The sequence below is a fragment of the Malurus melanocephalus genome, unplaced genomic scaffold (assembly GCF_030028575.1).
Source record: "Malurus melanocephalus ecotype Western Australia unplaced genomic scaffold, MMel_1.1 scaffold_833, whole genome shotgun sequence".
Lineage (NCBI taxonomy): Eukaryota > Metazoa > Chordata > Aves > Passeriformes > Maluridae > Malurus > Malurus melanocephalus.
The window spans coordinates 15798-29235 of NW_026624065.1; the positions used below are offsets into that span (position 1 = coordinate 15798).

Consider the following 13438-nt stretch of genomic DNA (forward strand, 5'->3'; position numbering starts at 1 on the left):
AAAGCAGTGAGTAGTCAGAAACCTTCCGGCTGAACGATTTCCGCAAAAGAGCTCAAGGTTCAGAGGAGACGGCACACGGAGCAAGATGKGTGCAGCTGCTGCCAGTAATACTAGTGCTGGACTCATTAAAGATTTAACCAGAGAAGTCACGTGTGCACTCAGAAATGGCTGACAACTGCCATGCTTAACACACATGTCTCAAAAACTTTGGGAAGAGGCAGCAAAATGGAGTTACATTTGGACGAGGAGGATGGCACATTCACCAGCATTTCTTTGGCAGAYGACTCAGGTAAGAAATTACAGTACTCTACTGATACAATACAAATTGCACAGGCTGAATAACAGCACCATGGGAGCAGGCAAGTCTGTCCTGATTATGAGGTACGAGGTATTTTTAGCAAATGCCCTCAAGCAAACTTTTTTAGTTGCGTGGTTGAATRAGCCTTGTGATGAGTTAAGAACTGAGTGTTTGCAGGTATGGAGGCTACCACAGTTTTCATATATTTGCATATGGTAATTTACACTCATTAGCTGAGTACATAGAGCCTTTCACTGGTTAGAGGGACATTGTTTCAGAAGTAATAACCCAGTAGTTACTACAATCAAATAAAATACAGATAATGCTGTATATGGAAAAAGAAACCTCTAACATCCTCTAGTGAGAACTCATGAGAAGCGATACAAGTTAATTGGTAATGGAAATAAGAAGATATTTTAAAACTCCACTRGTAAGCATTTAATTGTTTTAAAAGAAACTACAAAAGCAAAGACTGCCTACCCCTTCACCCCCTCCTCCCCAACTTGCAGAATAAAAATTACTTGGAAAGAGAAGTAGGAGAGTACTACATAGGGGAAAATGAAGTGCGTTAATATGAATTATTTAGAAAGGTGTGGCCAGAGTATCAACTTGATCATGTCAGCATAGCTGCCAAAGACCTGTGTTAATTTACACTACTAGGCATCTAGATGGCTTATTTTTGAATAATACGAGCTACATTTCCTTTCCTCATCCCTATTTTTTTTTTTTTTTTGCATAAAGAATGTTATTATGATGCTGTATTTACCTCCAATATAAAAAAAACACCAAACCAATGAAATCCACCAAGTTAATCTTATTTCTAGAACACAATTTTCTAACAATTCCAAATTAGTGTGATGGGGATGAGCTGGATGTTTGAATACATTTCATTTGCACATTGTATAGGGCTACCGACACCAAGATGTGGCTGGCTCAAACTATTCACAAGACAATTTGCCAGAATTTGGTCCAAGGTGTGCAATAGTGAAGGGTTCTCCTGACAGTGAATCTCACTCTTTCCCTGTAGCAGGGTGTAGAAGAGAAAAGGTCTCCTATAGGACACTGTTTTGTCACCTGCTGCACAGCTGGCAACATGCTGAGAACAGATTGGGGGGCAGCATTGAGTGGCACGATTGTCTTGTCTTTGAAAAGCATCCAGAAGTAGCTGAGTTAGGAATGACCCCATAATACTGGATGGGTTCCAATCTGCCCTGTGTCACAGAGGGGTGCTCTTGCCATATGGCTTTCTTAGTCTTTCAGGAAATGCCAAATCGCTTTCCTTCCAAAGGCAAACACCCACCAGCCTCCTGCCCTGCTCTAACCTCAGCACCTTGCAACTGGGAAAATGTTAATACCTGTGAGAAAAAAGAGGCACAAGGTTAAAAACTCTTATCCAAGCACCAGCTGCCAGTGGGTTTCCAAGATAATCTTGGTATTTGGGGCTTGATACTCAAAACCAAACCCTGACAGGTGTCATTGCTATAAGAGATCTCAGCAACACAGCAAATAGGATTGTACTGTACTTCAGAAACTGAGTACTTCAAATTTGCTGGACTCTTGACTGCAGCAGAACCAGGAGACCAGCCAGGGTCCGAGAAAGTTCATGTTCACAACACAGAGGCTTCTTTAATAAAGATCTGCCACCAGCATTACACCTTTTCCTCTGGTAGTGAAGAGGTGGGGAACACCRCTCAGAAAGTAGAAGTAAAGTAGAMTAACTGAAGATAAGTGACATTTTCAGGCAAGCTTATAGCTTGAAGGCATAGAGAGTAAATATAGTAAAATTCACGGTGAACATGATAACCCTGGTCCATTTCTTCTGCCGGGGGCAACACCTGGAGATTAGAAAGGTATAAGAAAATTCCAAACCTAAAATAGGAAGAGGAATTTGTCTGTAGGAAAAAGTCTTCCTTAACTCTCCCAGCTGAAGTTAAAACTAATTACAGTAACTCTGGGGCATCAAAACTAACAGTAGAGTGRAACTTACAGCTCTAATAGTAAGACTGGAGAATAACATAAATTCTAGAAGAGCAGGGAAGTGAAAAGTCTACACAGTGAGAGGGATTAAAAGATTCCTTAGGATGGACAAGAGCAAGTTCAAGCAAAGAGTGAGGAAACTAGGCATGCAAGATGTAGATCCTAAGTGGACTTTGTGAATTATGATGTGTCTTGGTTTGAAAGACTGGCGTTTGCCAATGAAGGCAGGGACGCCCCTTGGAGTGGTGGATAGGACCCCCCCCTTCCCTCTGAATTATTATAGCTTTGAAAATCATAGGCTTTCAGGCAAGAATATGGGTAAAAGGGAATAACAGTTTTTACTAATATATATAACAAGGTGAAACAAGTAACAATAACAATAGCAACAACCAGCCCAGTCCCAAACCCAGTGACAGCCTTACAGAGACACAGCCTCCCCTTGGGTGCAGTTCCAGTCCCAGTCAGCAGGGGCGCTGTTGGCTCCCGGCTGGGCAGGGCGGGTGCGATGATTCCCCCGCGGCTGCAGGGGGCGCTGTGGGCGGGTCCCGGCTGGTTCAGATCTCCCGCGTGGCCAATGGTGGACACGAACCGGCAGAGGTGGATGGAGAAAAGTTCCTCTGCAAACTCACAGGGGAAACGCCGATCTCGGTGCTCCTCTGGACAGCAAGAAACCCCAGAACAGCCAGATGAGCAAAGAGATGAGCAGAATCCCGTGGCTGTAGATAGGTTGCAGCAGAACTCGACCACTGCAGCTGGAATCCCAGGGGTCCCCGGCAAGGCACAGGGGCAGAAGATCACAGTGCAGCAAACAGGAACCGGCGACAGGAGCTGATTTCTGCAGCAGCAGATACACCATCCTCCCCCAAGACAAGCAGGGCAGGAATTGAAGCTACCCCCGCCCCACACATACACTCACACACACACACATCACACACACACACACACATGCCCTCCACAAGCCCAAAACTCCTGCAAGAACTTCCCTCTCTCCAAAGAGAGGGAAAAAAAAATGCCAGACAGAGTGCACAGGGAGACTCTTCAGGTGGGGCGTAGGTTCTTCTGTCTTCCCCAATCACCCAGCCATCAAAAGAATGACTTGGCAATCAGTGTATCCCAGCAACAAAAGGGGAAAGAAAATTCCCCAARAAAGGAAACAAAAGGAGAAACCTTAATCAAAAACATGATGTTTTACACGCAAGTGTTCCTTAGTTAAATATTAAAAAGGTTCATAAAGATGCACTGGTTTTCATGAACTTGAGCACATTTGTTACTGCATAAGGTTTTCCCCTCATTGTTTAAAACATACTGGAAAATATACTAAACAGTCAAGTAGAACAACACCTTGTAGATGTACAGTCTGAAGGATAATCAGAATACAGCCTTCATATCCAAATTTCTTTGGTAGAGTGAAAAGCCACTGTGTCAAAGCAATAGGGGTTAYTGAGCCTGATTAACCAGCCACGAATATTTCATATTCATTGCTCTTTCAAAACAGCAGTGACTATTTATTAAGTATGCAGGTATTAAAAATAAAACACTTCCATGCAAACACAAAATGGTAGCAAGATAGAAACTTTCTGATAAGTATTTTCATAGCAATATYAACAGTGCGTGAAATCAAGGAAAGCATTTGTGAAAATACTTTCACCTTTAATGAAAGAAATACTTTTCAATTCAGAAACTCATAGCACTAGACAAAGTTCCCTCAAAAAATGACCTACCCAAACAAAAGCACAGAGGAAATTAAACCAGAAGTAAAACAAAACAGTGAAATGCTGTCCAACATCTGCAAAAATTGCTTTCTTGTACTGCCGATCAATGTTGAATAAGCAGATCAAGGCCCTCCTCCCTAATTGTAGAGTACCCAGAAATTATMTTACACTTTTTTCAAATATGCTTGACAGAAAGCCAACACTAATGACTACATTTCTCCTTCCTTTTAAAAGCAGATACAAGACTTGCAGAAAGAAAAAGTAGTTTTTTCATCTCATTAAATTACCAGGAAAGCTTTATGGAACCTTGCTAAATATCCTTTCACAAAATCTAGTGGCAAACMTATAGCTGATGATTTCAAGGAGGATCAGACAGTTAAGAGGGCAATGTTATGTAATATATGTCAGCATTCACAGCCCAAAGCTGCAAAGAGTGTGGTTCCTCAGTCTGTTTAAAAATGCATTTTTGTGGAGTCAGTAGAAATGAGAACTTTCGCACTCATGCTCAATCTTGCAAGAGATAGGATGCAGCTGTATTTGGCTATATAGGTAAATGTAGCTATATGAAGGCAGGCCTCTTCCAGGGTAAAGAGAAATTAYAACTTTTTGAGGATTGCTTTTAGTAGACTTTCTAAAGAGATTGAATTTTTTCATTCTAACTGTAAGCTCACAGGTCATCTGATGAGGTCCTCTTCTCATTCAGGACCTAAGGCAAAACCAAGACATGCACACAATGTAAGGACACAGATGAGTTAGAACAATGTAAGCGAAAGTATCTGCTTATTTTGTATAAATTGATTTGGTTGGAAAAAGCACAATCTAAGTCCTCAAATTCTACATTTAACAGAAGTCCCCAACTGTAAATTTGCACAAGGATATACAGTAGGCTACAAAAGACTTTTGAAATTACTCTGAAAGAGTAATAATAATTGCAGAGAATTTGGTGTAAAGCAACATTACATGAAGAAAACAACTTCTCAGAGTCTGTTATTTCTGCAGAGAAACAAAAGGATAAAGATTTGATGTAAAGGGTCTTGCAAATTAGCATTGCAAGGAAAAAKACTTAAGCCACTTGTGTTCCTTTTTGTAATTTTCTTTGTGACAATAATTAGTCAAAGAAGCAAACAGTACAGTTCAAATAGCAAAATCATCACAGAAATATGTACAATGCCTTCCTCTGTTAGTGAGAAAAAGGATACATTTCTATTGTAGTGGGGAACAATGAACCCTCTGTCATCAGTCAGCTTATGCAGGTGCCTCTGGTGCCTGGAATGCTGCCAAAGGGGAAGTCAGAGGCTTGTTGGTTTGCACCGTGTGCCATGGAAAAACAGGATACAAACCAGAGTTTTAGAAATAAAACATCTGCAAACGTTTGTCATTAGCAGCAATGACTGAGAGTGCGAGTGCAGAGCAAGAAAATCCTCTCCTCTCAGTTTGCAACTGTACCTGTATATGAATTCAAGTAAACTATTAATGATAYTTTATATCCTAGGGAGATTGTTATACTTTACGTAATAAATGTTCTTACAGTGAAATTGAATAAATTAATTCCTTTTGCCAGTGACATCAGCTAGGTTTAGAAAATCTAACTAGAACTTAGGATACAAGTGTAGATCCATTTGTAAACTGAAACTCATTCCTATAAATTTAATATAATGACAATATTATGAATGGCTCACCTGATTTAACCAAATGTGTTAGAAAATATGCTGTAGCACTGCCTGAAGTTGTGACAGGTACAGGGCTCATCAGATCAACACTCCCACTCAGCTTGGTGTYGTAAGAGACAGAGGTGCCTTCTCTGGAACACAACCTGCATTATAAAAGGAATCTGATTGCTGGAGATATATCCTAAGTCCCTAAAGCTTTACATTTAAAGCGGACAAAAATTTTAATTGATAATATATTACATAATGCAAGACAGATAAGGTAAGGAATTTGAAAAGGCAGTCGGTAAATCATGTGATATATTAAGCTTTTGTGGTTCTGGTTGATTTCTCATTTAAAAAAAAGAATACTTTGGGCTTTGTACCTTTATTCTCTGATATACTGGGTTTGGGAATTTTTGCATTTGTGTTTTGAGTGTGTGTGCATTTTTTGGTCTTTGTTTAAAAGTAGTGGTGCATTGGATATTTAGAATTCTGGAGCTACCTTCTTTGCACTGAAAAATGGAAGGTTAGGAATGCAAGCCTTTTAAAGGGAATGCAGGATAATCTAGGCATTCTCTCWGAGGAGTTTACACCCACCAGTACCAATCCAAACATTTTGGTCCCTGTACTGTTCAATGCTAACCTGGTTAACACACAGCACTGTAGACTAAAAATGCCATCTGCTCTCTGCTGATAACCCCTCTGCAATGCCAACAGTGGAAACTCAGAAAAACAGCTTTCTCTAAAGGAAAACCAAAAAATCTCTCAAAGAGTTTGACTTCTGCAAAGGAGTTCATCCTGGTGCTCACRTTCAAACTTCAGAGAAACCACAACCAGGCAAAGTGGAATGAATCCCCAACGGTGCACATACAAAAAAAAGAAACAGGAGGTAAACCAGCACTCTTGAAATTACTACTGTTTTGGAGGAGACAGTATGTGTGGTTTCCATTCTGTCCCATAATTTAACATCAAGGATTTTCCCCCTTTGCTCATTTTGGGACAGTTTTGACAATAATCTCCAACTGTAATGCAGCAAGAAAAGTGGAATTTCTACAGAGATGCATTTCCTCACGATCAGCCCACAATAATTTTTCCCTCTCTAACAGTACAAAAMCACATTCTTCACCAGGTAAGAAAGGCCTCTATCCAACTGCATACATCTGTAATATATATTATTCTACTGTATATATATATATATTCTACTGCCATAGAATCTGGCAGTAATTTTTTCCCCTTTTAATCAAAGTGCTGGGAATTGTCTCATTAGAAAGAATTAGGAGAACCTGTTGATTGCCAGGTTTGCCACATAACCAGTGCAGCAAGCAAGATCAAAAGAGTRTGAGAAGCACCTGGCATTTTAAAAACAGCAATCAAGGAGATTCTCTAATAAGCTCCTRAAGCCCAGCTACCACCTGAGAGAAGTGCTTGCGAGGAATAAGATGGATTGCTTGTGTTGAAAATGCCCTTTATAGAGATAGTGAATATACTTGTAAGTAAACTAGCTAATGGAACCGGAAACAGACTCATTTTCCAGTAAAGATGAACAGCAAGACTCGAATTGCAGTACGTTTTCCAACCTTGGACAGAGTTCAGTCTAATCTGAACTTATCYGATTGTAAGGTTAAAAAAAGTCATTGACACAATGATAATAATACTGTGGAGGCAGTCAGAAGATGTAGATGTTAGTAATATACCATTTTTGAGATGTATTTAAAAATACAGTAGAGGGCTCACTTCCCAAATGCCTTTATCTTCCTGGGTGTCTGCAAAGTATTGAATTATTTATTTATAACTAGATATGTTACTGCAATTTACAGATAYAAAATGGATATATTTCACTGCAACACACCGCTCAAACTATGTAGTACGACAGGCCATGCAGTGCAGTCATTTCAGTGAAGCCACTAGAATTAGCTTGGGTCATCAATGTTTTTCATTCCTTTACTGTGGCTCGTAGATTCTGTTATGAGGTCAAAGTGTGGGCCCGGTGCAGCATGTTCTGCAAGGGTTATTCCCTCCAGGAACCAGGGAAAGAAAAAACACACACGAGTGCTGTTTTGGAGTTACTGAGCCATTAGATGAGAACAACGCTGTGAAGTGACTCGGGTTCTTGTGTGATGTGATCTCGAATGCTGTGAGACTCAGAGGCAAGGAGCTAAATCACAAGTTTCTTACTCTGGACTCGGCTGTGAGAAAGTGCCAGACCCGAAGGAGCTGGGCCAGGTGTACACAGCACTGAACCGGGGCAGACAAACCGCGCTGGACTCCGCCTGGAAAGCTCCACATACCTGGGAGTTAACACCACCCACACACGTTGTTTTCTCGGACCTTTCTCAGGCTTTGCCAACCTACCTAAATCCGAAGGGGTTACAMATCAGCACACTGGTGTGTGTGTTCTTAACTTCTTCTGAACACTACGAAAAGCGGCCAACCATTGAGGACCGGTGCTTGGACACTGGCAGTGCATGACCACTGGACGAATTCATCAGAAGCATCATCTTACTCGCCATTCAGCGGGACGGGGCGGGGCAGGGTACGGCTGGAGGAGCCCGTGAGGGTCACAGTTGTCACAGGCACTGTCACAGTCAGTGTCACAGGGGCTCCCCCGCCCGCCACAGCGCCCTGAGGCGCGGGGGCAGATGGCGCTCCCGCCTCCCCGCGCGCCCGGCCCCGCCCCCTTTGGCCCCGCCCCTTTGTGCCCCGCGCGCGGCGCAGGCGCGTTGGCAGCGCGGAGCGGGCCGGGCCGGGCCGGGGCGCAGCCCGCGGGAGGCGGCGGCAGCGGGGCAGGTGCGGGGCGGCCGCGGCGGGATGGACGGAGGGATGGGGGTGCGCCGGTCCGGCCCGGGCTGCGGGGTGTGTGCAGGGCCGCGGGGTTGCCGGAGAGGTCCCTCTGCAGTGCTACCACCCGGCCGGCCGGCGCTCCCCGGCCCGTCCCGCAGCGCCAGGCGGCGATGGAAGGGGCGGGCTGTGGGGATGCGAGGGACCCGAGCCCAGCAATCCCGGACCGCAGGTCCGTGTACTGGCCGAGGGTGCGGGGACAATGCAGGGCCCTTCCGCTTCGGCACTCGGGAATGGCCCATTGCAGAATAACCCGGAATGATCGGAGCTGAGAAGGAGGCGATTACATCATTGAAAGTGCGATATTTCATGCTTTGCAGTAATCTAGATCAGTTATTTTTGTAAACAGAGGCATAGTTACTCGACGAACCATAGGCCTACGAAGAAAATAAAGAATGGTGAACAATGTTGCTCTGCCTTAGGCTAAAGCACTGGGCCTTTCACCACCAATTAGAAAAATCAATCTAAAATCCAAATATAATGGAATTTCCATTAATTGCTGCCTTTTCCTTTTTTTTTTTTTTCTTTAAGCAGAGCGTTCCTCAAGAAAACTCTCTTCAAAAGTGGAAAGATCCCCTTCTACAATGATGAATGCCGACATGGATGGTATAAATTCTTAATGTTCTTGTTGTTCTATTCATTGTTATTCTATTTCGTATAATTTCCAGTTGTTAACAGAGGTTGCACTAAAACTCTCATRATTTATTGCAGCTGTTGAAGCTGAGAATCAGGTGGAATTAGAAGAGAAAACACGGCTTATTAATCAAGTTTTGGAACTGCAGCACACACTTGAAGGTTAGCAGCTTGACACACCAGATTTCTTACAGGCACACAGTAATAAGCAAARGAAGAGAATGGGACTGCTTTCTACCTTACCTTAGTCAYAATGTCCAGAAGTATGTCACTTAAAGCAGTTGAAGGTATAAAACCAAGGTCCTGGAAATAAGTCTTTTTCTYCCTCTTTATGCAACATTACATTTGCTTGGCCTCGATAATACACAGCAAGCAGAATGGGTGATATAGCTAATTTGTCCAGGCTTATTAGAAGACACATCTGAGTCTGCKCATCACTGAACTCTTGTTTCCAAAGTAATTTAGTTTGCAACAGCTTAATTCAAAAATTCAAGAAAGTAATAAAGATACAGACCAGCAGTAAATTTAACAAGTTTGTCAAAATGCTGCACTACAAAATAACATAGGAAAAATGGGCTTTAGCTGAAACTTGCGTAGGAGAATGTTTTATAACATAATTCCCTATGGTAATGTTTTCTGCATTAAAGGTGTGACTAGTCTTATGTAGGCCCATAGAACATATTCATTATTGTATGCAATAGCGTCTAATATTTTTCTTATAATATCACCTTCACAGATCTCTCAGCACGAGTAGATGCTGTTAAGGAAGAAAACTTGAAACTGAAATCAGAAAACCAAGTTCTTGGACAGTATATAGAAAATCTGATGTCAGCATCTAGYGTTTTCCAAACAACTGACACAAAAAGCAAAAGGAAGTAAGGGTTAATTCACAGATTGTCATTGTATTGCTGCTGTCTTTTTTTGTTTTAACTGGCATAGGCTACATAAGCTAAAATACCTTAGTTTGTGGCTTACTGGATACTTAAAGATTATAAACTTTGGTGATTAACAGAATTAAGAGCATTATCATGAGCAGGAGACAGAAGTTTGTGTATTAAGATTAAGCAATGTGCAAATGTAGAATAGATAATCTACAAATTTTTTATATTTGTTTTAAAAATGAGCATATCTTGTTAAAAAGTGGATTCAGTTTGTCAGGTTAAACAAAGGTCTGTTGGCACTCTGAGGTTTTAGGATAGAGTTCTTGACTAGCCAAATAGTAGTTACAATATTGTGTTGAAACCCCATTTGATAAAAACATTCAGACTTTAATTGCATCAATTTTTTCATCCCAGATGTGTTTACTGTGTAGTACTGTTCATAGCTCTGCAAAACAAATGAAACCCTATAAACCAGTTAAGCATTCCTGTGCAGTAGGAACAGTTATGATATTGTTTGCAGGGCTTGTGTACAGARAAACACTTCAGAATTTTTGGGAAGSGGAAGGGTAAGAGAGGAGCAGCAAGGTTAGCAATTTAGTCAGGGAAATAGCAAACTGGTGTAGTATCAGTATTGTAATATGTACACTTGAAACCATTGCCACTTTYCCATTTCCCTGAAGAATGATCAGGCACAGCATCACTACGTATGATCTTCCTGAAGTTCTTCTCTTATGTGAGGAAGAGTTAAATTAAAAACCTAAGTCATAAGCTTTCCAGAAAGAGGTCAGCAATGCTCCTTATACTTGTGAACAATCTGCAGTGAGGAACTGAGAACAAGTCTTTTCCTTCCCATCTTTTACTTTCCTCCTGAAGTGCCAAACTTGTCTTTGCTTCAGGCCTCAGAGCAGCTGTATTCCTGCCTCAGAACCTAAGCTTTTAAAGTGCTTCTTTAGGCACTGCATAAAAACATCTAAGGCAGAAGGATGCAGTGGAAYGAAGGTGGATTTTGCCTCTCAAAGCTGTGCTGCTTTGAGCACTGCCTGGTGTCAGGGCTGCTAGCAGGCTTGGTAGGAGAACTCAGCCCATATTATGAGTCTGAGCACTTCCCACAGTGACAATATGTTCAAGGTAATCAGTATTAAGGGAGAGCAGAAGCTGAAATACAAATATGTAGATTTTAGCAGTACTTAGCTGCATCTGTTTCATCTTGCCTACTCCAGCACTGCAGAATTATTTATGGATGTTAGCTAGGACTGAGGTCGCTCTTCAGTAATGAAGCCATTGTACCTTTTAAAAGGAAACCACTAGTTCAAGGATCTCTCTCAAGCATGCTGTTAATGTGCCAGTGTAACAGAAGAATAAATCCCTCTCAAATCCCAAGTTTCTTAGCAGCTAGGCACTACTGTGTCACAAGAGTGAGTTGATATTGTGACCCCCTTCCCTAAAGTGAGGTTTCCCATTTCTCCCCATTTTAAATGGTTCTGCAGTGCTCACTGGAGTCAAATGACTCTAAACAATGTCAAAAGACTGCAAACAAAGCTCTAATAGTATGTCTTGAGGGCTGTTTACAAGTCTGGCTCGAGAAACCGAATGATGAAAAATGTTTTACCTACCAAGACACAAATGGATGATGCTRCCATTTGTGTCATGGGGTCCTTGTCAGCATCTAAAATTATTTTTAATCTTCGGTTAACTGCTTTCTCACATTACTGGAAYTCTAAATTAATCCAAGAATTGCTAGCAGGTAAAGTAGATCACATGGCTAGTCCAGAGTTTGAGCATTAAAGGAAGAACAATCACAGCAAGCACTTGATTTCTAAAGGTTGCATCACATTACAGCCATCATAGCTTTAAAGCCACGTCACTGCCATCTCCATCTGCACTGTAGGAGATCACCCAGTAACACAGCATGCGTTTGTTAGACTTGAGCAATTCTCAGGATAAAGTAATCTTAAAATCATGGTTTTGTATTGTAGATTGGATAGTGGTATTTTATCCATCRATGTATATATAGTAGTTATTTCATTTCCATGCCATTTTACATCCCACTACTGTGGCCTTCATTTAACTTATGAATATTTTAAAGATGTTGTATTTCTGACTTTACACTAAATAAAAACTTTTCATTTGTCTCAATTAGTTTGGCTTAACATTTGTAAACCCTCTGTCGTAAAACTTCTCACAACTATATGTAGTCAAAAGGTGGAAAAGCAGTAGAGTTTGTGATCATCTTAATGGTTTCTACCTAGCTGAACTGTTTGAAAAACTAGATGTAATTGAAATTAAACCTGGTTTAATGAATCTAGTTTTAAATCAAAGCTTCAGKTCCTGACTCACTTGCTATTTTCAGCCATGAATCTTAAATTTCTGTTATTCTGTTCTGTTGAAGTAAATGTTCTTACTTCATTCAGTGTTGTCAAAAAACTAAACCTTGCACCTTTCCATGYGTGAGATGGTTAAGCCAAGTTAGAAATGTTACCTTTTCCTACACTRTGAGCTCTACATTAGACAGAAACCAGAATTACTATTTCATTATGYCTTCATGAATGTGGATGCCATCTGAAGAGTAGCTTCAGATGTAACTAAATCAAAGGGCTGTGGAAGTGTGATATTCACGGAGTTCCAAAGATGACTGACAGTTTTTAATAACAAGAGTGGAAGTGAGGATTATTACTTTGTTAATTTTATGGCTCTTTCAAACAGCCATGATAGGCAAGATCAAATGTTTTTACTTAAATACCTGTTCAGATAAAAATGGACAATGCACAGGAAGTGTGGGTGAMCTCTAATTGTTACATTGTATCAATGAAGAGGAGTTGCCTTTTCACCTGTCTTTCTACCTCTAGAGCTTCAAATCTCTGGTATTTCTCCTCTAATTACTAGCATAAGTCTCAATCCAAGTACACTGATGTGCAGAACATGTATACTATCTCTAGGTTCTAAATAATCAAAACTGATGGGGCATTAATCAATACTTTATGGGGAAGTTCAAAACTACAAGGGAAGATGAGCATCCCCCATGGGGTGGCCAATCCCTGGAGCAGCTAAATCACAATAGGAGAAAAAAAAGCCCTCCAAAACCCCAAAGCAAACAAATGCCACCTCCACAACCACAYCCAAACAGTGTAACTATGCCAAAGCACTTCTATCAGGCTCAGGTATAATTCATTCAAGAAGGAGAGCTGAAATGCTCCCTGACAGCTCACAGTAACTGTTACTAGCAGGATACTACACTGGTAACAACCTCTACCTATTGCTGAGGAGTCATCTGAAGTCTTCACTTCTTACCTTTTGCACAGAGACTCTAAATAAGGACGTGTGAACTTGCACTTAAAAAAAAGGCACAAAAAGCCCCAAATGACAAAAAAAAAATGGAGATTTTTCCATGGAATTTGCTGGGAAACACTTACTTTTAAAGTGAACCAATTTTGTGCCAGGCACAAGAAAATC

At 41.1% G+C, this 13438-nt stretch overlaps 1 protein-coding gene across 3 annotated transcripts; it reads left to right on the top strand.

Annotated features, from left to right (window-relative positions):
* The first annotated feature begins 169 nt into the window (after nucleotides 1-169).
* SCOC (short coiled-coil protein) lies at nucleotides 170-12124 on the top strand. 3 transcript variants are annotated; one of them, XM_057385487.1, is made up of 4 exons: nucleotides 170-289; nucleotides 9009-9080; nucleotides 9186-9269; nucleotides 9844-12124. In XM_057385487.1, the coding sequence occupies exons 1-4, from the start codon at nucleotides 181-183 to the stop codon at nucleotides 9984-9986; spliced, it is 408 nt and encodes a 135-aa protein (XP_057241470.1). In that variant the 5' UTR covers nucleotides 170-180; the 3' UTR covers nucleotides 9987-12124. The 3 variants fall into 3 exon arrangements, with proteins under 3 accessions (XP_057241470.1, XP_057241468.1, XP_057241469.1); XM_057385485.1 differs by lacking the exon at nucleotides 170-289 and adding an exon at nucleotides 8353-8423; XM_057385486.1 differs by lacking the exon at nucleotides 170-289 and adding an exon at nucleotides 8389-8423 and having other exon boundaries at nucleotides 9006-9080.
* Nucleotides 12125-13438: the final 1314 nt, after the last annotated feature.